The 25,464-nt window shown below is 41.7% G+C and overlaps 1 protein-coding gene across 3 annotated transcripts in view; it reads right to left on the reverse strand.

Annotated features, from left to right (window-relative positions):
• The window catches only part of xirp2a (xin actin binding repeat containing 2a), a 60,683-nt gene that overhangs the window by 19,745 nt on the left and 15,474 nt on the right, over positions 1-25,464 (reverse strand). For 2 of the 3 annotated variants that reach the window (XM_049570617.1, XM_049570618.1), the window contains 2 exons: positions 14,042-14,153; positions 166-290 (listed from right to left, as the gene is read on the reverse strand). In XM_049570617.1, coding sequence (XP_049426574.1) covers positions 166-290; positions 14,042-14,153 — 237 coding nt within the window. Of the gene's footprint in view, positions 1-165; positions 291-4,738; positions 4,916-14,041; positions 14,154-25,464 lie in introns of those variants that run through there. The other variant, XM_049570619.1, reaches the window with a different exon arrangement.

The raw sequence follows: 25,464 nt of genomic DNA on the forward strand, positions 1-25,464 counted from the left end.
GATTTATATTTTGGGGTGAATGAAATGGTCATAAACATCGGCAATGCCATATTGTCAATGTAATAATTGAATCCAAACATGTCTGTGCCTGTCTGCCGTCTCCCCGGCTGCCTGCATATCCTCACTGCCGTCTCTCCTTACATCCACGTGGAAGTATCATCTTACCGCAGCAGAGGAGGAACTGCTTGTTTCTTTCTTGGACACGGCAGCCTGATACATCGCCAGCCGCTCTTTCACTGACACCGGCTCGTCCTCTTGGTCCTCGGCTCCTGGCGTGTGTCTATCTGCAGCTACACAAACACAAAGAAAGATATTACATAATCACACCGATGGCGAGGAAATAGTCTGAAATATTAAAGTTTTACTTTTTGCCTTTTTCTTATCTTAATGGCTTAAAATCCCACCCTGAGTCAGATAAAAATATCTGCATATCTGGAGATACTGTAGAAGTTTTGACCAAGACGTGGCCGGAGGCAAACAAGCTGCAACAAATGTTGACACAAAACCTAAGTGGAATACTCATCGATCATACACCACTACTGTACGATACTTCGTATTGCTCAGCACATCCCGGTGGACAGCCAATTAGAGAAGACCATGGATTTTACATTTGACTTTTCTGTGCTACAAAGCATCATTAGGCAACAGAGAAGGCTCCATTAAGGCTCAGCATACACCCACACTCCCACACTTTTAGCTCTTGGCATGTTCTCTCTCTCCGGGCAGCAACACCGTGGGATGATAGAAGACCCTAAATAGAAATGATTCCCTCTCATTATGTGCTCACACTGTAACCTCGTGACATTTTGAAATCCTCCCCCTTGTTGTGTTTTCCCACTAGATTATTACATATTTTCTCCACATATATGCGTACGCGTATAACCTCATCTCAAAGTAGAGGTCAGTGTGAGCTCTACTTCAAAACCGATTGAAAAGCCTTGGAGCAGCTGCTAGTTGAATGCATATGGATCCAGTGAAGGCCCTCTTGCTGCTATGGTATTTAGATTAATAAGTCAGAGCTTAGTGGTATAGCACATACCGTTCATCTTAACTGCTCTCTTATAGTCCACTTATAGTAAACCTATGATCACACTGGCTTGGTATCGCCCTCTTCCCTGGCATCCATAAATGAAGAAATCAAACACCCATTGGTTTGGTCTCTTTGCACATTTAACCACTAACCACCAACTGGGTACTGAGAGGAGCTGCTGATTCAGGAAGTTTCTTTGAATGTAACAGAAAAACATATCAGAGCTGGGGTGAAACACAGTGCCATTGTTGGCCAATTAGACCAAAATTCTTCCGCTTTCACCTGCTGTTAGTAGCCCAGGATTTGAACTGGGTAATCGGATGCCTCTTGCCGAAATGCACCTTGGGAGTCGTGGTTAACTTTTGCCCTGCAGTATTCTTGACGGAAGAAAGAGAGCCTATTAGCTTTGATGCATCATCCATAGGGAATGACAATGTGTCTTCACCAACAGTGAGTCAGCGATTTTTCAAGGATAAGGTTAGGAGTGTTGTCCGCTGGTTGTTTACAATAAGTGTCAAAAAGAACTGCTGAACTGACACAAAAGTTCAGTGGTGAAACTACTCAGTGAATGAGATACAAATCAGCAAAAGCAGCACATATAGTATACAGACATACATAAAGGTAGGCTAATGTTACATTTTGCTAGGTTCTAGTAGATTAATTATGCATGACTAGCCGAAATCTTTCTAGCATTTAGTTAGCATATCATTAGCTAGCTTATCTTTGCCCGGATGATTGTGTAGTTGGCATTTGACTTTTAATTGAACGTGGGCCTCCAAAGACAGAAAGTTTTTGAATTGCTGACAGGTGTAGGCACGAACTCCAAACACCACATAGACATCAGGGACCATAACGATAATGGTTGGCAAGCTGTCAAGATCCGTAAAGGTCCCTATCAATTTTGCTTCTTTGCCTCTGTTGAGAGCTTCTCTTCATGTGAGCATTTGTTTTTCGCACATGCTTATACACTTGTGATGATGAATGGATGATAGATGGCTACGGACACATATCCTTCCAAGATGGCAGTACCTCCCCAGAATTCTTTATGATTCCCATTCCCTGTAGACCGTATCCTAGTGTTTGTTTACGATACATGAAACGAAATGGCGCTGCAATTTCCAATGGAGAACTGAAGCCATTATCTCAAAGCCACCAGACTCCGCTGACAAAAAGTAATTTTACTAAGCAGAACACAGGAGTTGCTGGTCTATTGCTGCCTCTACCAGTTAGTGTGGAGAGTAAAGCGGAGAAAATACTCCAAGTACAGCCGACACCAAACTGATACTGATATTTTTAGGTGGCTAAAATACGTTTTGCGGCAGCCAAACAGCAGTACATTGCTCAACCTCTGTGCCATTAGATTTGGTTGTAACACAGAAGTTAATGCTACAAATGCGTCTTCTGTGGGTGAACTACTGTCTCATATGGGGCAAAGCTAAAAATTATTTTGAATGTCAGTTAGCTCACGCATTAGCTTCTTGTGAGAGCTTTTTTCTTGCTTCAATAACTCTTTATTGAATGTAATGAACCTGAGAAACTTGCGAATAAAATATCAGCGGTGTAAATGGCACAAGTGCAGAAAAAAATGAAAACAGAGAGAATCTTGGGGAGCTATTGAGAGTGACTATAATGTTCCTGAGTAGATTGTGTGTTATCAGCCCTACAGATAGTTCCCATGTCACCAAACTCTTATAACCACGTATTTTGTAACAATGCTTGGATGAATTTTGCTGTGCCATTTGCTGGTGACGTTAATACAGATGAGACTGACAAGAGCACACTCTCCTTATCCAATTTTAGCTTTCTGCTACGTCCGGCATGTTAGTGTAACCAATAACCCGTCAGAAATAGGCTGTCCGGGACAGCATCATCTGAAAATAAACATGAGTTTTACCCGCAACATCCTATTAATATGGGTCAGAAATCCTACACCTGAGGCTGCGGTGCAACTTAATGCCAGCTCAATGATAGAAGCACAAGGATAATGCCCTCATTTATCACCCAAGACAAATGTCCACGTCATGGTCTGGAGCTGTCAGAGAGGCAGAGACATGCGGGTTTTGATGCCCGGGAGCGGTGACAACAGCACTTTGGATATCCCTGGCTTCTGAGAGGGGAATGCCGTATGCAAAGCTGCCATAGCATGGAGGTGAGGTAACCAGCGCTCAGAGGGGAGGGGGGGCTGACTTTTATAACCCAGCTCTGTCTGCAGCGTCATGTTCCCCTGTGACAGGGAGATTTGTGGATTGGAAGTGTGTGTGAGAGAAAGAAAAGGAAGAAAATAAAGTAAAGGCAAAATTGAAGAACTACTAATGAGGATATTTTCTAAGATTTAAAAGTCACCATCTCTATGCTGTAACTAATTACTACTAGCACCAACAGATGTTTAATTAGCATTAATAATAGCTTTCTCATTGTTTACGATGCCCCAATATAATGAAGGCCACGTCTCTGTTTACTGTGTAGTATTGATGTCAGGAAACTTTTTCACAGTCTCACACTTATAACCTATGTCATTTCTGCTTTTGACGGAGAGCATATTGGACTGCTTAGAGGCATGTTTACCTCCACATTCACTATTATTTTCTTCTTCTCCGAGTATTAGCTTCTTATCTCTGCAATGCCACGGCGGCAGCACAAATGATGGCACCGTGCGAGGGGTAATGGAAGAGAGAGAGGCCGGGTAAAGTCAACGGAGGAGGCCATGCTGCTGCTGGTATGCATGACTCGGTGGCTATATTGAGCCAAGCCGGGGGCTATTGACCTCCATGTCACTGCCTCCTCTCCACGAAAGCGATCAGAGGTGAGGTGCTGCTCCGCCGGCTAGCTAGAAGTGAGGAGGTGAAGGGCTTCGTGGGGTGCTAGGCTATAAGACAACAGAGGAGAATGTGTCCAGGAAAGTGAGAAAAGAACAAGAGAGTAATTTAAGGTTGCAAGAGAAAGCAGCATGGCTTCGTAGCTCAAAGCTAAATCAAGGCCCATAGATCTGTGTCAAGCAGAGGCCGCCCTCTAATCACAGAGGTGTCACCCCCTTCTCTGCCCTCTCTGCACAAAAGAAGCCTTAAGCAACCCAATTTTCTGTTCAGTACTTACTGACCAAAGCTTTTGGCTGGCGAGGTTTGACAGGGGAGCCAAATCGAGCTACACTAATTGAAATGTCAGCCGTGGAGGGCGATTTCTTCCTTACCGACGAAGGCAAAACAGGCACAATAATTGAGCTGTCAGATCTATCAAAATAACTTCTTTACATGGAAGCTGGATTGCCCTCGGGTACTTCCTTATGCGAGGCTAAGCACTTTGTCTCCGATTTGCTATGCTTTTAGAATATTCCAGATCAGATTGCTGCTGGTTATGTCTGGTGGAAGGAAACAGGAAGGGCCCATGCATGTTTTATAACAAAGCACAAATCCTAGTGGAATCCTGGAAACATACTGCAATATCACGTCTCGTTCTTTCTGGAGCTCCAGCCCCTGATGTTTAAACACAAAACAGCCCCCTGCACTTCACCTTATTTTACACTCATGTCTGCGCAGCCTGGGCACATCAAACCGATTCATTATCAGCTAAAATGTCATCCACCATTTCCAATTTGTCTCCTTCCACTTGTGCTTGTGTGGAAAATCCTTTTAAAGAGCTGTGCTGACAGTGGGGCTGATGTTGATACAAAAGTCAGTCTAGAAATGCTGATAGTCCGCATACATCGCTTACCTTCTGTAACTGTGTAGGTTGCCCTGCACGTCAAACCACAATAGAATCCAACAGAATAGAAAAGACCTTGGATCTCCAGAGAATGAAATGGGCTTAGTCACCCAGCCTTCACCTGATACACAAAGCAAATCCTGGGCAGGCAGACAGTGAGGCTTGGAGACCAGCTCCAGCAGTGTGCTCCACAGCTCAGTGAGGCCCCAGCGTCCAGTGACAGCTGATTTTATTTTAGAAGTCCCCTTCGTAAAAAATAGGAGTGACTTGGGGGAGAGGGAAGGTGGATGTTGGTTGGCTTTTTTTAGTGTCGAGGTACCCAACATGCTCTTAACCTTATGTCACAGTAGGCTTATGGACACAGACGTCCCACACTGTCAGCCGGGAAACAGACACTTGGTACATCCTTCATTTACGCAGCAGAGAGCAGGAGGACACTTGGCATTTGAAATTACTGCTTGTTAGGATGGTAAATATCATGGCATTTCATGATTCAGCAGGCACAGTGGAGATAGATTTCACACACTTTGCTTCCTACACACACAACTACAAACAAACACTGGCAAAGTAAGAAGGTCGCTACTCATGTACAGTCTAAGACAAGTTGACAGCAAAACAAAAAAGAATATGACATTCAGATTTTTAGGATATGAAGTTCAGATTTTTAGTAAGCAGGCTAATGGTTCCCTTTCAGAGTCTCGTCTGTACACGACTCTGAAAGGGAAGTGGAGCCAGGAAGGGATTAGCTTAGCTTAGCTCAAAGAATGGGAGTGAAGACTGGCTTTGTCCAAAGTTCAAAACACACACCTAACAGCACCTCTAAAACTTACAAAATAAAACATCTCATATGTGTTTAGTGCACAAACTATGGATGTCAACGGTTAACAGTTATTCACTCTAAGGCCGAGAATGTTTTGACCGGTTACACTTGTTGGTGTATGTTAGTTTTGCTACTCTTTAGAGTCCTGGACTGTGCACTAACCCATTCTGGTGGGAGCTAGCTAGCAGGGCCGCTCATTTATCGCATGATTTACTAATACTAAAGGAATTCTGCAGCTCAAAATGAAGCCACTTACCTATAAGGGAGACCGGAGGGTGGCTACCATGTTTCCAGCAATAATCGCTGAATGAGCTGCGCTGCTAGCTAGCTCCCACCTGACGCAGGTGGTGCGCAGTGCAGAGTATCCAAGGCTAACATTAACTAACCAGTGGAGACGAAAAGGGGGGGGGGGGGCAATGGGCAAATTGCATGTTAAAGTAGCTGTCTGTCTGTCTGTCTGTCTGTCTGTCTGTCTGTCTGTCCGTAAAGCAAACAGGAAATTAAAAAATGGAAATACATTTACATCACGAAACATTAAGATTTCACCACCTCTAAATGGATAGCGCTTAAAAATGGAGTGCTCAATGAGTCAGTGGAGCGCCAAACTAACCCTAACCCTCTCTCAAAAATTAAATGGTTTGTTACCACTTAATGGATGTTGGGCTATCAATGCAAAATTACATCTTGCACCCAAAATGCTGTCAATACTTTCATTTATAATTGCCAACGCAGCCTTCATAATTCTCAACTGGGAAAGAGGCAGAAAACAGATGAGAAAATACAAAACCTAAATACAACACCAAATTAGTGAGATGCTGATTTGCATTGGACTAAAATTATCACATGATTTATAACTATGGTGAGTAATTTGTGGTGGAATTTTTACTTAACAAATAAAGACATGGCAAATTCACACTGGATTACATCACAGATGACATCCGCAATTATTACTAGTCTAGAAATGACTAGAGGTCCCCTGGTGTATCCCGTGCGAACAGGGCTTAATATACCTTTTCCTTATTTAACTCTGCCTCTCTATGTACATTATAGATTGAAGTGCACAGCATCACTTACAGCGTGTCTACATCACTGCTTCCCAGACATGTTTTTTTCTCAAAGAAACACTTTGATAGCGCAGCTCCTACACGAAGTTCAATGTGTTAAAAACCTGCTGTTGTATAGGACCGAGCTACATGCTCACCATGTCCCTCTTGAGTTAAATATTGCCAGTAAAAGCTGCTCACCCTTTTTTCAGTGTTGTGAATGATTTAAAACATTCTGCCGAGAGGAGTTGAGTGTACCTTTCTTTGAAGCTTTTTCAAAGACAGCTCTTCAGATGGACAGTAAGGCACTGCAACCAGCACAAAGTGAGGAAATTCACTGCAGTGCCTGCTGGGCAGAGGCCCGGGAGAATTGAGTGAGAAACCTTCAACGATTAAGACATAATCAGTTTGAAGGTAAATGGTAGACAGGAAATCATACTGTTATCCTCTCTTTCTTTCTGTCTCTCTTTCTTTTCTTCCGTGTTTTCCCTCTGTCCTGGACACACGTTGCCCTAAAGCAGTGGCAAAGGTCCTCTTTTAAACCAGTGACCTTATGTTCACTCTTTAAAACCACATCTGTTTTGACAATACGAGAGAGAATCTGGCTTTATATAACCCTGCAGGAATCATTCATGTCTATTCTTTCAATATTATTTGCCGCGATCATGCCTGTTTACCAACCTCATATATGAAACACAGGGTGTTCTCCAGGAGCCCACCCCGGCACATTGACGAGAGAAAAGTGTGGTTATCAGGCTTGTGGAGAAGCTGCACTCTGCTGATAATCCCACTGAAATTGCACATGGATTTCCTGTTCCTAAAGTGGAAAATAAACATACTCCTGTAGAATACCTAATGAAGGGGCCTGAGAATCTCCCCAAACTGAAGTGAGTGCACATTCAAGTGAGTTTAAAACTAAAATAACTTTCAGTAAATAAAGTTATGTATGTGATTAATTACTTTGTTTTGTTGAGTAAATTGCCAACAAAGAGATTTACTGTTCCATGTTGTCTAATATGCTGTATCTGGATGTGCTAATCAATGCTAATGACTCATGGGTTACTTCACCTGTTTTTCTTTTCTCTGTGAGAACTCAGTGTCAAGGCTTTCCCAATCCCTAACAATTTCTAGTCAAAAAGATAGTCAGGGTTGGAGAGTGGTGCTGAGTAGACAGGGTCATAGGATATTTATTTACTGTAGCTTAATTTTTTCTCTTATTATAGTGAAGTGCAATTAGCATACTGGTGACAAACAAGGCAATGTTTTTTTCTAGATTTCATTTTTGAACGGGGGGTTGTATCGTATTCTGGGACTAGACATTTATGTATTTGCAAAGGCAGATATTCACAGATGTGGGGCTGTACCTTAATGTCGCTAGCGAGTCTGAATGCACTTGTAAAATGAACCTGGACGAGCTACATAGAAGTGTTCACAAAGGCTGCTTTTTAAATAATAATTGACACAGAACTTTTAAAATTTAACACGCGAACAAGGAAAAGTAAGGGGAAAAAATAAAAGCAAGGAAATAATCTTTAACAGATCCTCACAGAAGGGAACTTCCCAAAAGAAACCTGGATGAGCAGTCAATGTGCTCACTTATTGGTGGGTGGATGTTCTAACTTTGGACAGAGCCAGGCTTGCTGTTTCCACCTGCTCCCAGTCTTTATGCGAAGCTAAGCAACTACTGTTCGAAGATTCAGTTGCTTTTTCAAACTGTGCACTGTAAGTCATGAAGTCAATGAACTGCCTCGGTTAGTTACACAGCAGGAACATCCGTCTAATGTTAGCTAACTAAAGCTAGCTTTCATTAGTTATCATAAGCCACCGGTCATAGCAGACTAATAAAGGCTGAAGCAGCCAAACCTCTGTGTGTATTTGAGCATTTTATTGCTCATTAATTCAGGTTTTTGTTTGTGACAGGAAGATTATGTTTTTTCTTCTCATAAAAGTTATATAGTCTCACTTAAAGATGAAATGTAGGGAACACACAAAAGAACACAGCAGACAGAAATTATGAATAATAATTACTTGGGTAAACAGACCATTAGTCAAGGTGAAACCAAAAATACTGAGAGTAATCATGATAAAACGCCCCCAGATTTATAGAAGGGATTTATTTGTTCAGCATGGTTTAGAAGCATTATTATTTAATGTCAAGGATTTTAGAGAACAACCACATTACCATGCATACTAAACCTTCCCAGTGTATAGACATTGTATGGCTTAAGATGCCAAAAACAACCTCAGATCAATACACATTTCAGTCAAACCTCAATTTTCAATTTACAAACATCAATCATATCTGTAGGGCTAATTTCTCTCCCATAATAGACACTGAGGGGCTCAAAATCTGAAACTGACGGGAGGAAAATCTTTGTTTTTCCTCAGGATAATATTATAAAGACATCATTATTTGGCAGGCAAATCTGGGAGGAGATTAATTAAAACAAAAAAATGTCTTTTGGCAGATCGAGCTCCAACTGGCAGCATTTGCACACTCTGAAAAATTCTCCTGGGCCAAGTGTGTCTGACAAGTAAAGTCAGCCACAGACTAATATAAAAATACACACAGCCTTTAAATAATAAAATAAAAAAGGTATTCCTATTTACTCCTACTACTGTGTGTTCCACAAAGCCAGCCACGGTTTCATGGTGGTGATTCTGGTGATGTTATACATGTACGAGAGGAAACAAGTAAACAAGGGGCCTGTTTAGAAAGAGCAGCAGCATGGAGATTTAGAGGTGAGATTTGCATCTGCTTACAGCACAGTCATTTAAACGTTGCAGCTTTGCAGGTAACAGCCCCTGTAGACCCCCCTGTCATTTGACCTGGCAGATTATTTGCCCTTGTCACTGACAACTTGTCAGCAAAGACAAAAGCTGTCTCTCAGTCAGGACAACAGGATTGTCAACAAACTCCAATTTTAGACACGGCATAGAGATTTAGAGACTTGCAGGGTGACAAAGCCTGACTGATCTCAGGTAGACACCGAGAGGCTCTCAGTCTGAGTGTGAATATATTGAGTGTGAACATGCATGGTTGAGTTTATGAGCGTGTGTGTAAGAATGTGTGTGTTTAACACCTCAATGCTACTTTGAGGTCTGTCATCACTTCCATCACTTTAGATTCTCCCTCAATCACCATTTCTCTCACTGCCTTTCTATTTTCAATTTTTTATTTGCATGAACGTGACATGTGAAGATGTTTGTATTGCCAAAGAATAGAAAAGAAAGTAGAGGGGAAAAAACTGTTTTTAAGGGGCTGTGATGCGCTCGTTTTTACCAACCATGTTGCCAGAGCTTGTGGGAAAGGAGGGTAAATAATGCTAGCTAGGCTGGCTGATAAGTGAAATTTTTTACCAGCCAGGCACTTATTTTACCAGCCAACCAAATAATAATAATTTAAAGGAAAAAAAGTCAAGTCACTTAATGCTGCCGGTGGATGAGACTGGGGGGTGGCGACAGGTCAAACTGATATGATGCTCTCTTTACAGGAGAATTCATGTCAAATGGAGGATAAACCATGAACATAAACTACAGATCACCTGTAAAGCATTTTAATAAATTAATCTATCATAATTAAAACAATTGGAGACTGAAAACAAACGGATATATGGGTCTGATTACTTTTTTAATGAACTGACATCATTCCAGACAGGATGTAAGTGTTTTCTGTGACTGTACGGTTCTGTACGGACTGAAGGCTGCTGGAAACTGTCGGGAATCTGTTCGACTTCACCGCAGCTTTTTGTCACCGCCCCCCGCTGCGGCTGCCTGCTTTCGTCTACTTTCCAGGCGAGGCTCAGTTCATCTCAAACGAGCCTAACAACAGCTATCCACCTCGGCGCGCTGTGATGACGTCATGACTGACGCACTTACGTGACCAAAGATCATCTCTGCCTGAAATACACATTACTCTGCCAGGAAACCAGCCGATACCACCATCGTTCCCCAGTAACAAAAAAATGCATTTTTTGCTGGTAAAAAAAATAACTCACCAGAGTGGCAAGTGGTCTTAAAAACCTGTAATTGGCGAGTGGCGAGAGTTAGTTTTGGACCCTGCATACGTCCATGCATCCTTTATTTTGACATAGATAAATTCACTAGAAGGCACTAGAGGGCAGTCAAAATTTTCAAGTAACAACAAACATGGTGACAGTGAAGGAGGTCGTGATAATGTACCTTTAAACAGAGGTAGCGCTGTAGAAGGCAGTGGTCTGTGAGGACACTGAATGCAATGTGAAATGTGGACGGACAATTCTTTTAACTATATTACCAATTTGATCCGCCAGAAGTGTCTTCTTTGTGTCCTAGGTTTGTATTTTGTTTGAATTATGTAACACTGCCCCCAAGATTTTGTGCTGTAAAGACTTTAATCCTTTCATCCCTTTCATCTGAAAGCTTTCAGAAAATGTGTATAAATATGCACAGGGTTCAACGCTAAGGTTTTTTTTCACTTGCCCAAAGTCAGTTTTTGCTTGTCCTATAAAAATTGTTTAATATAAGCGGCTATCAAATAACAAAGACTGCAGTTATTTTTATGTTATGTAATCTTTATTCACACTGTATTTATTAATTAAAACAACATATGTCATGTATTGTAGCTTAATTCCTACGCAAATATGACAGTGTCAGGGCTTAAAGTGAAAAATGTGTCAATCATTCTCCGTCTATAATTTTGCGCCCTACTTGAGCCATGCCCACCTCTATTTATTTTTCACCCCTCTCTCCAGTTCTGCTGTATTAACACCGGGTTTAATATACTTTGCTTCCATCTCTCTGCCCTGCTCTACTCTACTTCAACGCTACTTAGCTCTCCCTCTACTCTACCAGTAGACTACCACATCTACCTGTTGCACAAAACGCACACAGCAGTGTTTCCCCTAGGATGGAGTTGTAGCAGCAGAGGTGAAGCACACGCATGAAAAATAATTTTCACATGCGTGAAACTTTTTTGTATGCTTGCAAAGCACAGCCTGCTGGGATGTTTCTGTGTATCTACTGTCACCAGAAGGGCTCTTTAGGACTAAGTACATACAGTACATGTGTGCACAGTATGAGCAGATGAAATGTCTGTCTAGCTTACATATGAGGTGTCTCAAGATTTAGGAACATACAATTGTATTGAATATAATAAAAGTAAAAAGTCACATGACATGCTGCTGTTTTGTGCTATGACCTATTTAAGTGCTGGAAGTTGTTATTTATGTGACAACGCCTGGACGCAACACAAGCTCAGCATGAGTGCTGTGCTACGCTGCTGCGCAAGCAGCTGTTTGTCTGTGCGTAACAGCAGTCTGTTGATGGTTATTTACACAGTGTCCATAACAACAACTTTGTCAGCTGACAAACTGCACCGGGCTCAGGGTCAGGTTTGGTCAGGAAAATGCGGCCCAAGCCGCTCTAGCGTGATCACCTGTGTGTGTGGCGGGACTCCGCTGTGCGCGATACAGAGAGCAGAGGAGAATTGTTAACGCATGACCATGTAGAGACAGAAATGACATGATGACACAACACCATAAATAGTATATTGTTCTGTTACTATATGAAGCATTCGTCGCGCAAAATAATATCAATGGGGCTGTGGGCAGGACATTGTTACACAGCGTGTGCTTCTGACTTCAGGCAGAGAGACCACTGCATCAGAGCCGAAGGAGCACGTTTTAAAATACATTTATTTTATCAATTAGTTATTAACTTTTACTATTTTTAGCAACTTGCCCAATTGGGCAAGTGAGTTGTTAGTTTACATGCCCGACCGTGAGTTTTACTTGCCCCGGGCAATCGGGCAATCCTTATTGATGCATGACATGAACACAGAGTACATACAAAAGTCTCTGTCCATGTCCGTATACATATCTAACATTGAGCATGATAAGCCATAAGATGTTAATAGCAACAGACACTGTATAAAGAGCGACAAACTCCACTGAAGAAGGGTGGCAGGGTCCAACAAACACAGGACTTTGACCCAGGAGTCAGGTGTTTGTGTCCTGTATGAAACTAAAAGTCAGTATTCAGTTATTGTCAGTCATTAGATACGAGTTTCATTAGATACGAGATAATCTGTCATCAGTCATGAGTCTTTAGTCGACTCACAAGACTAAAGTAAATCACGATCTTTTTCCAACCCTAACCAAGTAGTTTTGTTGCTTAAACCTAAACACCAACTCCTGCATCAAGATACAACACAAAAGGCTGCCCAAGCTTCTGCCCCAGCGTTAAAATATGATAAGTAAAGATGAAATCACATTGCCAGAAATGTTTTGTGATTCATATCACAAAAATCATATCATCAAAAAATCATAATGCTGTGTAACGTATCTTCATGTGTTATGTTCATAAGTACATCAAGCCTGTCCCTTATTCATTGTTACTGTCCAACAAAAGCGTAAAATTGGCCCCAAATAATAGAATGAATGAGACATCTTTCAGTCTTAACTTCATGGTCAACCACTCTGTATTTAGTTAGTTAGATTGGTTGGTTTTCAGTGTTGAGGGATTGGTAGCAGCCCAGGTTGTTGTGCAACTCCTTTAAATGTTTTCAAAGGCTTTGGTTCATGACCAAATAATGCAAAACTAATGGCACTCCCATCAGCCTCACCTGTCCCTTATGTTTAGCGCTATTTAGCAAATGTTAGAATGATAAAAAGCTAAACTAAGGTGCTGATCAATGTAAACAGTATATCTGTCAAAACATCAGCATGTTAGCATTGTCACTGTGAACGTATTACAACGCTAAAGCTAGCATTTAGCATTAGCCTCACAGAGCTGCTAGTACGGCTGTAGACTTGTAATCTTGTTCTAATTTGAATGTGGGGGGAATATGATATGATCTGCTCAACAAGCAGTGTTTTGAGAAAACTCTTAATAGTTTTACAGAATCAAATTGTAGTTTTCTTTTATTTTAATCCACATTTTTTAATTTTTAATTGTTTAATCCACTAAGTAACACTGACTCCTCCCTGAGTGGCCTGTGTGTTAGGACCTGCTCTCTTTAGTTTATCTTTGATCCTGGCAGTTAAAAAAATGGACTGTACCTTGCACTGTAAGCTCCATCTCTGTGTACTTACTATCAGCGTCAGTGGAAAACTAACTGGAGGTAGCCACCACAGTGTCGTTATCACAGTAATGGAAGCGGTATCTAGCGAGCCCCCAGCTTCCCATTAAAAACCTGCCAGGGAGGCAGCCTTATCTGGCAATGAACAATCTAGTTTTCAAAAGCTGCTTTCTTCCAAATGTTTATCTCGTAGAACAAATGGGACACCACATTGCATTAAGCATGCGGCAGCCTTGGTTGTTTGTTTGACAGACTAACCATGATGCAATCAGAGAGCTAGGCCTGCTGTCATATGTTATAACACATCTGATGTTGTATCAAAGCCTCCGTAAAGTTTTTAACTTCATTCTTAAAAAATGCAATTTCCAAATGAAAAACAAAGCACTTACAAAGAGTGGTGTCCTTAGGTGAGGCCATGGTCTGATGTGTTGATGGGTCAGCCTGTGTGAGACTACCGGACTTCACTCTTTTGGGCGAGGAGGTGTGGACGGTTGTCACTTCCTGGTTGAGAGAAAGAGAGAGAGCTATCAGTGAAAACACCTGTGCTTTCTCAACGGGGCGATGGAGAGGTGACGCTACGGGTCATCAAAACCAGCTGGCTGCCAGTGCACACCCTGATGTAGACACACGTGAGAAACGGAGGATAAACATGCTACAGCACATACCTTGAATGTGAAAAATGAAATAGTAAAGTGTCTGGTGACATTTAGGCTCCAGTGAAACTTAGTTGCCGTCGTCTGAGCTTCACACACACACACACACACACACACACACACCTGTGAGTGTAAAGAGAGACGACCTTGAAACACAATGTGAACAGTAAGCATTGACTGGAAAGTTAGTGCAAACAGCACTTGGTTGAATTTTAATAGAGCCACTCTAGCAGTAACTAAAGGTGTTTTCACAGGCTTCTATTGATAAAAGGTACAACACTGGTAAATGGCATGTCCTTGGTGCATACAGGCTTGTTTTTCCCCTGGAAGCATTTTGTCAGCCACTGCAACACACCTATTCAGCTGCAAATCATCCCCGCGGGGAACAAACACACCTGTGTCTATGTGTAGGGGGTGTGTGTGTGTGTGTGTGTGTGCGTAGGCGTGTGTGTCTTTGCAAATGTGCGGGTGTGTTTTTCATTTGCAAATCAAATGTATTCCCAGTAGCGTTTTTTCGACAGCGTCTTGCCGGGCGTCAACGCAGAGTGACAACAAACACGCAATAACTCTGCACACGGTGTAACCACGTGACACACACACACACACACACACACACAAGCCGGTATCTGTCTAGTTTAGTCTTCTTTTCTCTGAGGAAGGTGTCAGCCATAATTTCAGAAATGCACCAAAGGACAAAACATCGTCCTCAAAAATCCCATTTAGCAAATCCCCGAAAGACATGCATGGTCATTTGCATACTTTCCTACAGTAGCCTATTACACACACACACACACACACACACACACACACACACACACACACACACACACTCAAAACAGGGATGTAAACATAATCTCTCCCTTTCTGTCACTGTCATTCTCTCTCTCTCTCCCCCTCTTGCTGAAGTAGCTCTCACATCGAATGAAGCTCAAATCAGTGAGCTGCGAGGAGGAAAAGCACACGGTCCAAACCGGCTGCTAACCACAGCTCCCCAGTGCTCCGTGTTTGACTGCTGATATTAAACAGAGTATTTTGTCTACAACAGGGTGTTACTTTGCTCGGGGGATGTTTAAGTGCGTGAGCGGTGAGGATGTTTTACAGGCTACTGTGTGAAAAATGTGTGTGCGCGTGAGTTTGTGGTGGCTGGAGTTCATTACAGCTAGTTAAAAAGTGAATGTCACTGAACGAAAGCCATTAAAGAGACTCAAACATTTATCTCTCTTTGGTTGTCTGATGGGCCTGTTTACACTTCACTTAAAGCCAGTGGCGGAAGTGAATAATGCATGGAGTACATGTGTTGTGGGGGTGGGAACACATTTTGACTGATTTTCTCTGTACATTAATGGACATATTTCAGTTTCAACACAGCAGATGGAAGAACACTGTATTTCATTAAAGAATTGGCACACTGCACATACTGTTGGGACTGTAAGTGTATGTCAGGCAAGAAAAAGGGAGATACAGTATCTGAATCTATGTCTCTGTCCAGTACCGCCTTTCCACCAAAATAAGTGCATGTACACCATTTATTAAAGACAAGAAAATTTGCTAAAAAAATAGAAAATAGACTCCTTTCCCATTGCAGTAGACTAGAGTGGTGTACATGGCTCTGCAGTAGACAAGTATGCCTTTCTGTGTTTTTTCTACTTGTGTGATAGGCAAAAAAACGAGTTAGTGAACCGTAAAAAGCAGCATGGAAGCCAGTTAAAATGTTACACCGGTTACTTCTTTTTACAGTGTTTCCCCTACCATTATACTGGGGGGGGGGGGACATCCCGCACACACAGTTGAGCACACGAGATGGCGGCTCGGGACACAATTTCCTGACAGGCTTTCTGATTTTTAAGTCCGAACCCGACCCAAACCCAACGCAGTTTGTTACCTGACATAGTTATTGTTATGGACAGTGTGTAAATGACCATCAAAAGGCTGCCATTACCCACAGTCAAACACGGCACCCGCACAGCAGTGCAGCATGGCACTTACACACGCTCAGTTGGAGCGGAGCCTGTGTAGCGTTCAGGCGTTGTCACGTAGGCCATAGCACAACACAGCAGCATATCAAGTGGGCCGAACGGAACCCAAGCAAAATGTTTGATTTGTTATCCGAATCATTGTGTCTCAACCTTCTCCAAAACAGGTATACATGTATGTCTTTAAACATAGTTGGGTGACTGATGTTTTTCTAAGGTTCTGCAGCCTTAAAGGCAGCATATAGAATAAGAACAGTATCCAGGATGGAACCATGGGGCACACCACAAAATATTTAGTCTTTATGACCAGAACTCCCCAAGGAGTGCAAACCCATTCTGTGTGTTATAACTTCTCAATAAAGAGATTGTTATTGACTGTAGTAAAAGCAGTATTGAGCACAAAAGATACCAAAAAAGATATCTTCCAGCATCCATCTATCATCTCAGTGCTACACTTGGCAAAAAAGACAAGACTGAAATTAGAATTGACGCCAGTAAAATTTGAGAGTTAACAAGTTTTGAAAAATATATTAGGCTAGAAATTGTTCCAAAGTTATTCATGTGGTATGTGTGTGTGGTTTTTTCCAGAGGAGGCTTTATAAAGGCAGTTTTTAAAAGCCAAAGAAAAACAGCCAGTGTGCCAGGAGGGATAGATAATGTGCAGTAATTCTGCTGACAAAAACCAATGAACCTCTTTACAAAACTGGTCAAGGACACACAGAGAGCTTCAGAGAACACAGTCTCTGGTTTCAGAAAACAGCCTCTGCTATAGTACCCTACAACAGGATAGTGTAGTCATTCTTAAATGCATACTATAAAGAAATTCAAAACATTGTTATCTTGGAATAGGATGTCTAAGTTTGAACATAATAACAGACATTAGGAAAAGGATTGGCTTTTCCTCAATCTGTTATCCGGGAGCTTTCAGTTAAGATTTTTAAAAGCAGGGACTGATCCATGATCAGTATCACATCAGCCGATTTTAAAGACATCACATTACTGACTGCACTGTCTCTAAGAAGACATGATTTTGAGATCAGCGGGTATTTTCTGATGTCACTCCACCAATCACACAAGAGGACTGCAGTTATCCATTTTATGAAATACAATAACCGGATGAACAGCAGCAGTGTAGCAGCCCAATGTCTCATGCAGCCATCACCGAGTGCTATCGAGCTTTGACTCCCTGCCATATGTTCTCTTTGGCGCAGGCTGCCACAGAGGAAGAGGAAGAGTGAGGGGGGTAGTGGTGGTGGTTGGGTGAGGGGTTGTCTCTGTGTATCTCCTAGAGACTGACAGAGTTAATAAGGGACAGTGCTTGGTGAAATCTGTCTAAACGTTGCCGGTCTGTCGCGAGAGATAATCCCTGTGAATAAAAAAAAATCACTGGATCCTCTTAAAAGAAGCTCAGTTAATGAAATCAATGCTGGCCATCTGGGACCATTTCATGTATGACAGTCGCCTACAAAGAGGCCAGTCGGGCTTGTGATGGTGAAACCATGGTAACAGGAAATAGTACACTGCTAGCCAAGGGAGGTGACACCATGACACCCACCTTCTTCACATTGGTGCCTATTAGGGGGAGATATTACAGAAGCATAGACCGATGCAGAAAGCTGTGAGCTCCCCATCACACGTGCAAAAACTTTGTGATTTTCAACTGATTGTCTCATGTCAGCTGTTGACATTTTTGTCCTGTTAACAAGAGGTGCTCCTCATAGTAGGGCTTTAATGACATACCATGGTGCAGGGAGGGTCTCTGAGGGGAGCTGTCCACCTCTCTCTCCTCAAACGTTCTCCGTCTGTCCTCCCCCTCCCCCTCTGTGTCATCCCTGCATTTAAAAAATGTCACTCTTAATAAGTCAATTAGGCAGGAACTGAGTCCAAAGGTTTTATTTTGCTCTATCCAAGTGAGATAATGTCAAATGTGAGAGTGTAACCTGAACCATGTGGGTTTCACTCAGTCCACTGGAGAATTTTTCACGGGAAAGAAAATATGAGTCAATCCTGGACTTGACTCCTGAATCACATTTTTCATTTCAACGATGGCTTGGCGAGGGATCACTTGGTGAAGTATGAATTAAACTTAAGGCCTCAGTACAGTTCGAAGAAAGTTGCTGAATAGTCTCTAAACCACCTATAATACTTATGTTTTCCTATAGTTTTTATTCATGAGACATACTACATTGATATCAGGGTACAGACCCCTATCTAAGTAGATTTTAGTTGTTGGACGTAATTTAGTCTTTCTAAATGTCAGTATATTTTAGCATTGTTTGGTTGTATGTATTTTCCACTATGATGTTATGTTATATAATTTATCAGCAGTCAGGTAAAAGTCTGAAAAGTTTCTGGCATATTCCCATTTGAAGTATAACTGCATCTTGTTCCACTTTATGACGACAGGCTTTTCGCCCTGCCTCTGAGAGTGGCTGCTCAAAACACAATTAATACATTTGCATTGGGATATGGTCAGACGGCATATTGTACGGAATACAAAACATGCTTACCAGCACCTCTAAAGCTCACATTTGTTTCATCTCTACAAAAAAAGGCTTGTCGTCAGTGTGATGTAGCCAGGCAACAAGCCAGCCAAATGAAACAAATGAAATATATCCCTGTTGGTGGAGTTTATTACCTTGGACGTAGCCAGGCTAGCTGCTTTTCCCTTGTTTCTAGTGAACCAGCTGCTATAGCACTATATCTAAGAGAAAGATATGAAAGTGCTATTAATGTTCTCATTTAACTATCCGCTAGAAAGAGAATAATTGTACTCGACAACATGTCAACCTGTTTTTTTCCACTTCTGCTAAATGAAGTTTAACACCGCTGGACTCCTGAGCAGAGCCAGTGTGCCATGTCATATCAAAGGACCTCAAGTGCTGCTGGTAGTACTTGTCAGTACTAGAAGGACTGGGATGTTTAAGTGAGACTGCATTAACTTTTGATTACCGTACAATTTTAGGACACTTGAACACACATTGAGACTGTGTTTTTTACTCATTTTAAAGCACATAATCCACTGCAATGTTTGGATCTATAATTTGGGCGAATTACTGATGAAAGGATGAAATAAACTTACATTTCACTGTGTAACCCTGTGTTGTAAAATGACAAATAAATGAACCTTGTAACCTTGACTACAAGTTATCACTTTGCCAAGAGTAAGAGCTCCTCTCCATCTCTCCTGCTGCTGCTACTACGACTACACTGGAATCAAATAGCTAAGAAATGGCTCCGAGTGCTTTTTGCTGGAGTTGGTGAAGCTACAGTTGCAGTGCAAATCGATAAGGTCCACTGGTTCGATATCAGGTGTGACATTTTAGAGGAGAGAGGGCACCCACCTCAACGGGATGTACTCCTTAAACACACCTTATTTTTGGATTACTCTCTGTACCTTTTCCCCTCCATCTCTTTTTCTTTCATGTTCCTACCCTGCTTTCCTGATCTTCCTCTATCTTTATTCCAAGTATTCCTACCTTCTCTTTTCTTTTTGTGTGTATGTGTGTGTAGAGACAGCTCCCCGGCTGGCTTGAGTGCGTCTTCAGCATGCTGGTTATCCAGATTGTCTTACAGGTGAATGGTGGGCTAGTTTCTTTGCTCTTCTGTGTTTGAACCCTGCCCACTCAGTTCATTTATTGCCTATGACAGTGTCTCTGGAGTAGCACTGTAGCTCTGGCTAGTGCACGACAAGTGACTGAAAGGGCCTGCCAAGAAAAGAAGTCACTCACACATGACTCACTGTTTGGGTACTGCATTTTAAATCAAAGGATTCTTTGTTGGCAAATGGTGCACATACGAGTGAATCCAAGCATGTGGACACAGACACTGTATTTACATACAGTTCAGCCACATGCACGCTCCCTGTGTCAGCTCTTGGACTGAGTGCTGTTGGCTGTGAAAGCTGCCTTATGGGTTTGCTGGCGTAACATACAAGTGGCTGCTCTCAAACATGACTCATGAGACACGACAACAGTAAACAAATCGCTGGGTTGACCGAGGCAACCAGTTGCTTTGGATTTACTTCTCTAAACACGCCTGACCTTCTCCAGCAATTCAAAGCAGGGAGCCAAAGGTCTCAGCAGTCATTCCACACTGTTACTATGTATGTAGAGCAGCACAAAATGAGTTTCAGTTGACTTAAAGTTGGGTAACATAAACAGGACGATGAGTGAAGTATTTAAAAATGTATACCCACAAGAGAACAAATGATATTGAGCAAGGTAAAACACACAAAATATTATCACTCAACTAGAATGTGATACTCCTCAAGTGGCTCTTTCCCACAAAGGGAATTCAACAACCCCTGACCTGGAGCTTCCCATAACCTGAACCTGTAAAGTCCAAATTCTGCCTTAACATTTCGCTGTGTTTAACAAAGCAGAACATTTTGGATGTACTGAACTGCAGGAACAGAGTAAGGGAGTAAAAGCTGCTTGATTGTATAAACATGTATGTGCACAATGAGGAAAGCTATTCAGAAATATAAAGACTAAGCTCAATTAAAGTTGGGGTAGGCAGGTTTTTTTTCTCTCATTGGATAAAAATCTCATAATAATCTGTGGACAAATTGTAATTCAGTTGGTCTAAGAGAAAACTCAACTTCTGCACCTCCTCTTGGCTCTGTTCTCAGTGTTTAGAAAATCTAGCCCGTGACAGGAGACTTTGGCAAATCACTGGGCATTTCAGAGAGAGGGCGTTCTGAAGTGTGTGCACGTCCCTTCAGTAAAGCCTGATTCTGTGGTGGAGAATCCTGAAGAAAAAGTTGCTCTGCCAGCATTGGCAATAACTGCCTATACTGCAAAGCAACCCCAACAAAAGAAGATGAACTCATCAAACAGTGAGTCTAAAAGCAGTCTGACAATAAGCAAAAATAAAATGTGTCAGTAGTGTCAAGCATTTCAGAGATGGAGAGAAAATAATAGTTCAGCCTTCTGCTAAGCGGAACCAAGCGATCATGTCTGCGGCTAATTCAGGTTCATGTTTATGTAGCTAGCTGGAGCCTCAAATCACAGTGTGTCATCAAAGAGGGCTTTACGGGTTCACGTTTGCAAAGAAAACAGGATGGTGATTCTCACAGAACTGCCTCTATACAACAACATCAGAACAAAATCATGATTAGGATGACAGGAGGAGGGCAATACTTTCAAATTATGGTGTTTTTTCTGTTTAATTGTTTGCCTTTCGCTGCTTTAAAGGGGCCCCCACTGATTTTACACATAAAAGTTAGTTTACTCGTCATGCTGATTCCTACTCAGCTTGTTATATAATGTCTTCTGTGACTCTGGAGGAGCTTTAACGAGCCGGCTTGTTTTTTTCTTAATTAATTCAAGTGTTATTTAAAAATGTTATATTCATACATCATAATTTACAAGCAATAATCCACATTTATTTAAGTCATACAAACTATTCTATCCATCTATCCATCTATCCATCTACTAGCACAAAAGATTTTAAAACTGAGATCACCTGTAACCTTTACAAGGTTAACTGCTTTGAATGTCTTTAACCATATTTCTATTGGCATATTCATACACACAAATTGTATTTTTGCTTACTTGCTGTACACTTGCTTTATCTGTTTCAATAATGTTTACTGGAAAAAAGTCATAGCCTGCATTGATTCAATACACTCTGAGGTTTTCGCAGCTTTTACAGGAAATGCATCCTCAGGCACTTCTGCTTTGGCTTCAGCACTCAGCTGTGCATGCAGCTGGCTGCGGACACTGCAATGCCTCAATCTCTGGGGCTAAATCATTCAGCCTGTGTGAATAAATAGATGAGTGAATGAATGAACGAGTGCCAGAACGAGAGGCTTTGTTAATTACGTGAGGTAATTGTCACCTTGAAAGAGACAGCTATTGTGGGCAAAGAGATTGATACGCACAAAGAGATCTCATGCAGCCCGTTTACTTTCATTTAAATGTAGTTCACGTTTACCCACACCATTTTGATATGTTTTCCAATGTAATTAGTTTTTACACATTGACTCATGGTATATCTCGCCTAACAAAAGATGGATATACAAATCAATTCCTTAGAGCAAAAGGGAATATTTGCTGGATGTCTGGTGATTGATAGTGAGACATTCAATTTAAGCATAATGAAATAATTTAATTTAAAAGTGTCTCCTTAAGCTCAGTGTTTATTGTGATGGATTACCTATCATTGTGGAAGTTGCTTCAAGTGTTACACAAGAGTGAGTGGCAGCAAATGAAACCAAAGCTTTGTACCTCCAACTATACTGTGCAGATAAACCAGAAATGACATAAACCTCAGAGGGGGAGAAAGGACTGGACCACTGATTGATTTGCAGCCTTTAAAACTGAGATTAAATGAAAAATACACTTTTAAAGCACTTCAGATCACACCACCGGCCACATTGTGCACTCATCTCTTTCTTCATATTCTTATATCAAAATTCAATCATGTTTTCTTCCTGTAAAACAAATCATGACATGCGCTTTCAACCAATAATATCATGACATTCACCAAATAAATCAATCGGTAAATTTTAGCCACACAAGGAGCTACAATTAAGCTAGCTAACTAGCAACAGCACGCTACTACGGTGTGTCTTAGTTCATCAAAAGTACTGTGGTTACTGGTCCACAAGCTAGAATACTGACGCATACTGCCATGCCATTGGTGGCATACACTGTCGGGAACGTCTGACCCAATGTCATATCCCATGTACCTATCCAGTTGCACACAGCAATATGACACGATACTCAACCGTCTACCATCTCAGCTTAGCACGTTAGCATGCTAGCATTTGGTAATTAGCACTTAATACAAATCAAAATTGAGGCTAATGGGAATGTCATTAGTTTGGTAGTTCCGGTATTCAATAATAAAACTAAGTATTGGACAAATTGACATTTTGATCTGATGTTGAAGCGAGAGGAAGGTTTCTTGAGTTTCTGTACAAAATGTCATGATAGACAGACATTGCCATACCGAGCTATACCCCTAGCATGCATAAAAATACAGCATAAAATCTGTAGCAGCACACATTTCATGTTGTATATGTTCAAAAATGTCCATCTGGTTCATGTGAAACAAGAAAGGCCTTTAAAGGACTACAGTGTAGGATTTAGTGGCATCTAGTGGTGAGACTGCAGAACTGAAACTTCTCCCGTTTGCCAAGCATGTAGAAAAACTACAGAAGCCAATTACTTTGGCCATAATGAACTGAATTTTTCATGTGTCCCATTCCTCTGTACACTGTTAGAGGTGAAATGTCCGTGTCCATTTTGATAGAAGACACAGTAGCGTTAAAACTTTAGGCTGTTTCCACTATTACAGTATGTAAATCAGTCGGTGTGCTCCAGTCCTTTCTTTCCCTCTGAAGTTTGCCGTCCTTGATCTGAAGCACCTGAACCGGCGGCACATGGAAGGTGCAAGGAGAGCCCCTTTTTTATCAGGAATAAAGTGTGGAGAATTCGCAGCCTGAACTATTAAACCAGCTGAAAAAAGACTCACTAATTGAAACAATTTTTGGTGCTGTGCCAATTGTTATCTGAGATAAAAACATGCACTAAAAGCAGCACAGAACCACACAAAAAAATAAAAGCACCAATACAGGATTACAGATAAGTCTTATAATGCCTGAATTTGGATCTCAAGGCTAATTCTTTCTTCTATCACCTCCTCCTTGTTGATGTTATGCAACTGGGTGCATTGTTCATTTGAAGGTCATCACAGCTTTCATGTCATCCTCCCTCCCTTTCTCCCTGTCGACTCTTTGGCAGCTGCTTTCATTTCGCCAGTGTTTTTGTTTGTGCTGGGTGCCATAAGCATTCCCTTTTGCAATCCAGTAGAAGTATGAAAACAATTTTTTTTTGTCTGGTTTTCAATCCTCTATCGACTGTCCTCATTATGACTAAACAGAGGCACATCAATATTTCAGGCACTCATGGGCTAACATCGGCACAAAAGAGACACAGTCCAGAAACAGAGGGGGGGAAGAGAAAGAGATAAGCCACTGGCCAACAAAGAAGTAAAGGAGACATAGTAGACTGTAAAAGTACATGGACAGACACAGAGACCATGGTATCAGGCTAAAAAAGCCAGACAGGAAAAACAAACCTGATGAACAACAGAGAGAGAGTGATAGAGAGGTAGAGAAAGCGACTGCGGGGGCCTGGTGTCTGGTTTCTAATAGTGATTTGAGATTTTCTACCTGGGCCAGCTGGGACAGAATGGATTAACTAAAGGCCAAACAACCAGACAGAGTCACAGTGAAAAGCTAGGAGGCGGACAGCAACACAGAGAGACTTTCAGAGACAGTCAGACATATAGCGAGCCAGAACATAGCCCACAGGGGTATATGATTCACATTTATGGATACAGACAAACAGTGCTGCAACAGATGGGATATATTCATACTGAAGCTCCCCAGTGCAAACGCCTGTCTTGATATATGAGCAAAGGGCATATATATTGCTGCTCTGGTCACAGCGCGTGCTGCACTTTCCTCTCTGGTACTTTTTGGAAGCATAAAAACCTGGGTGTTTTTATATCATGCCGTGTTGGTGAGAAAGAATGTTTGGTGTACATGATGCAACATTTAGTCAGAGTTTTCCCTCAGCTGTATTTGTGGTTCTGTCCTGTCAAAACCCTCCTCCCTGTGTCGGTCTGATGAACAGTGCAGTGGTTTCTCCTCTTTACTTTTTCATATTTCAAGTCTTTGCTTCATGGAGCGAGATAAAAACCTGGGAGAATTTTTTTATCAAATATTTTGGCTCTGGACAATTTAGATTGTGACAGGTGCTGTATTTAGTTCTGGTCACAGCAGAAGGTAGTAAGAAAGGGTGGGGACCACCCTTTGTTCTGACAGAGTACAATTCAGAAGCCCCATTGGTCCTAAAAATGTCCCATTGGACTGAAAGCCCATTTCTCCGACAGCACGTAACCATTGCATCAAGGTGCTGTTTCTCAGAAAATACCATACCATACCCCCAGAGTTAGACAACCCATTGCCAGAAAAGCTGCCGTCATTGTACGTTTCTGTAAACAACGGATACATTACATTCGTACATTATTTTGTAGCGGATACATGAATGAATATGTGGTTACGGTGAGGCCCAAAAACTACTTGGTTATAGTTAGGAAAAGATTATGTTTCGGGTTAAAATGTCAAGTTTGGTGGCACAAAAGCCACTGGAAAACGAGGGATGGGTC

The sequence above is a fragment of the Epinephelus fuscoguttatus genome, linkage group LG24 (assembly GCF_011397635.1).
Source record: "Epinephelus fuscoguttatus linkage group LG24, E.fuscoguttatus.final_Chr_v1".
Taxonomy (NCBI): Eukaryota; Metazoa; Chordata; class Actinopteri; order Perciformes; family Serranidae; genus Epinephelus; species Epinephelus fuscoguttatus.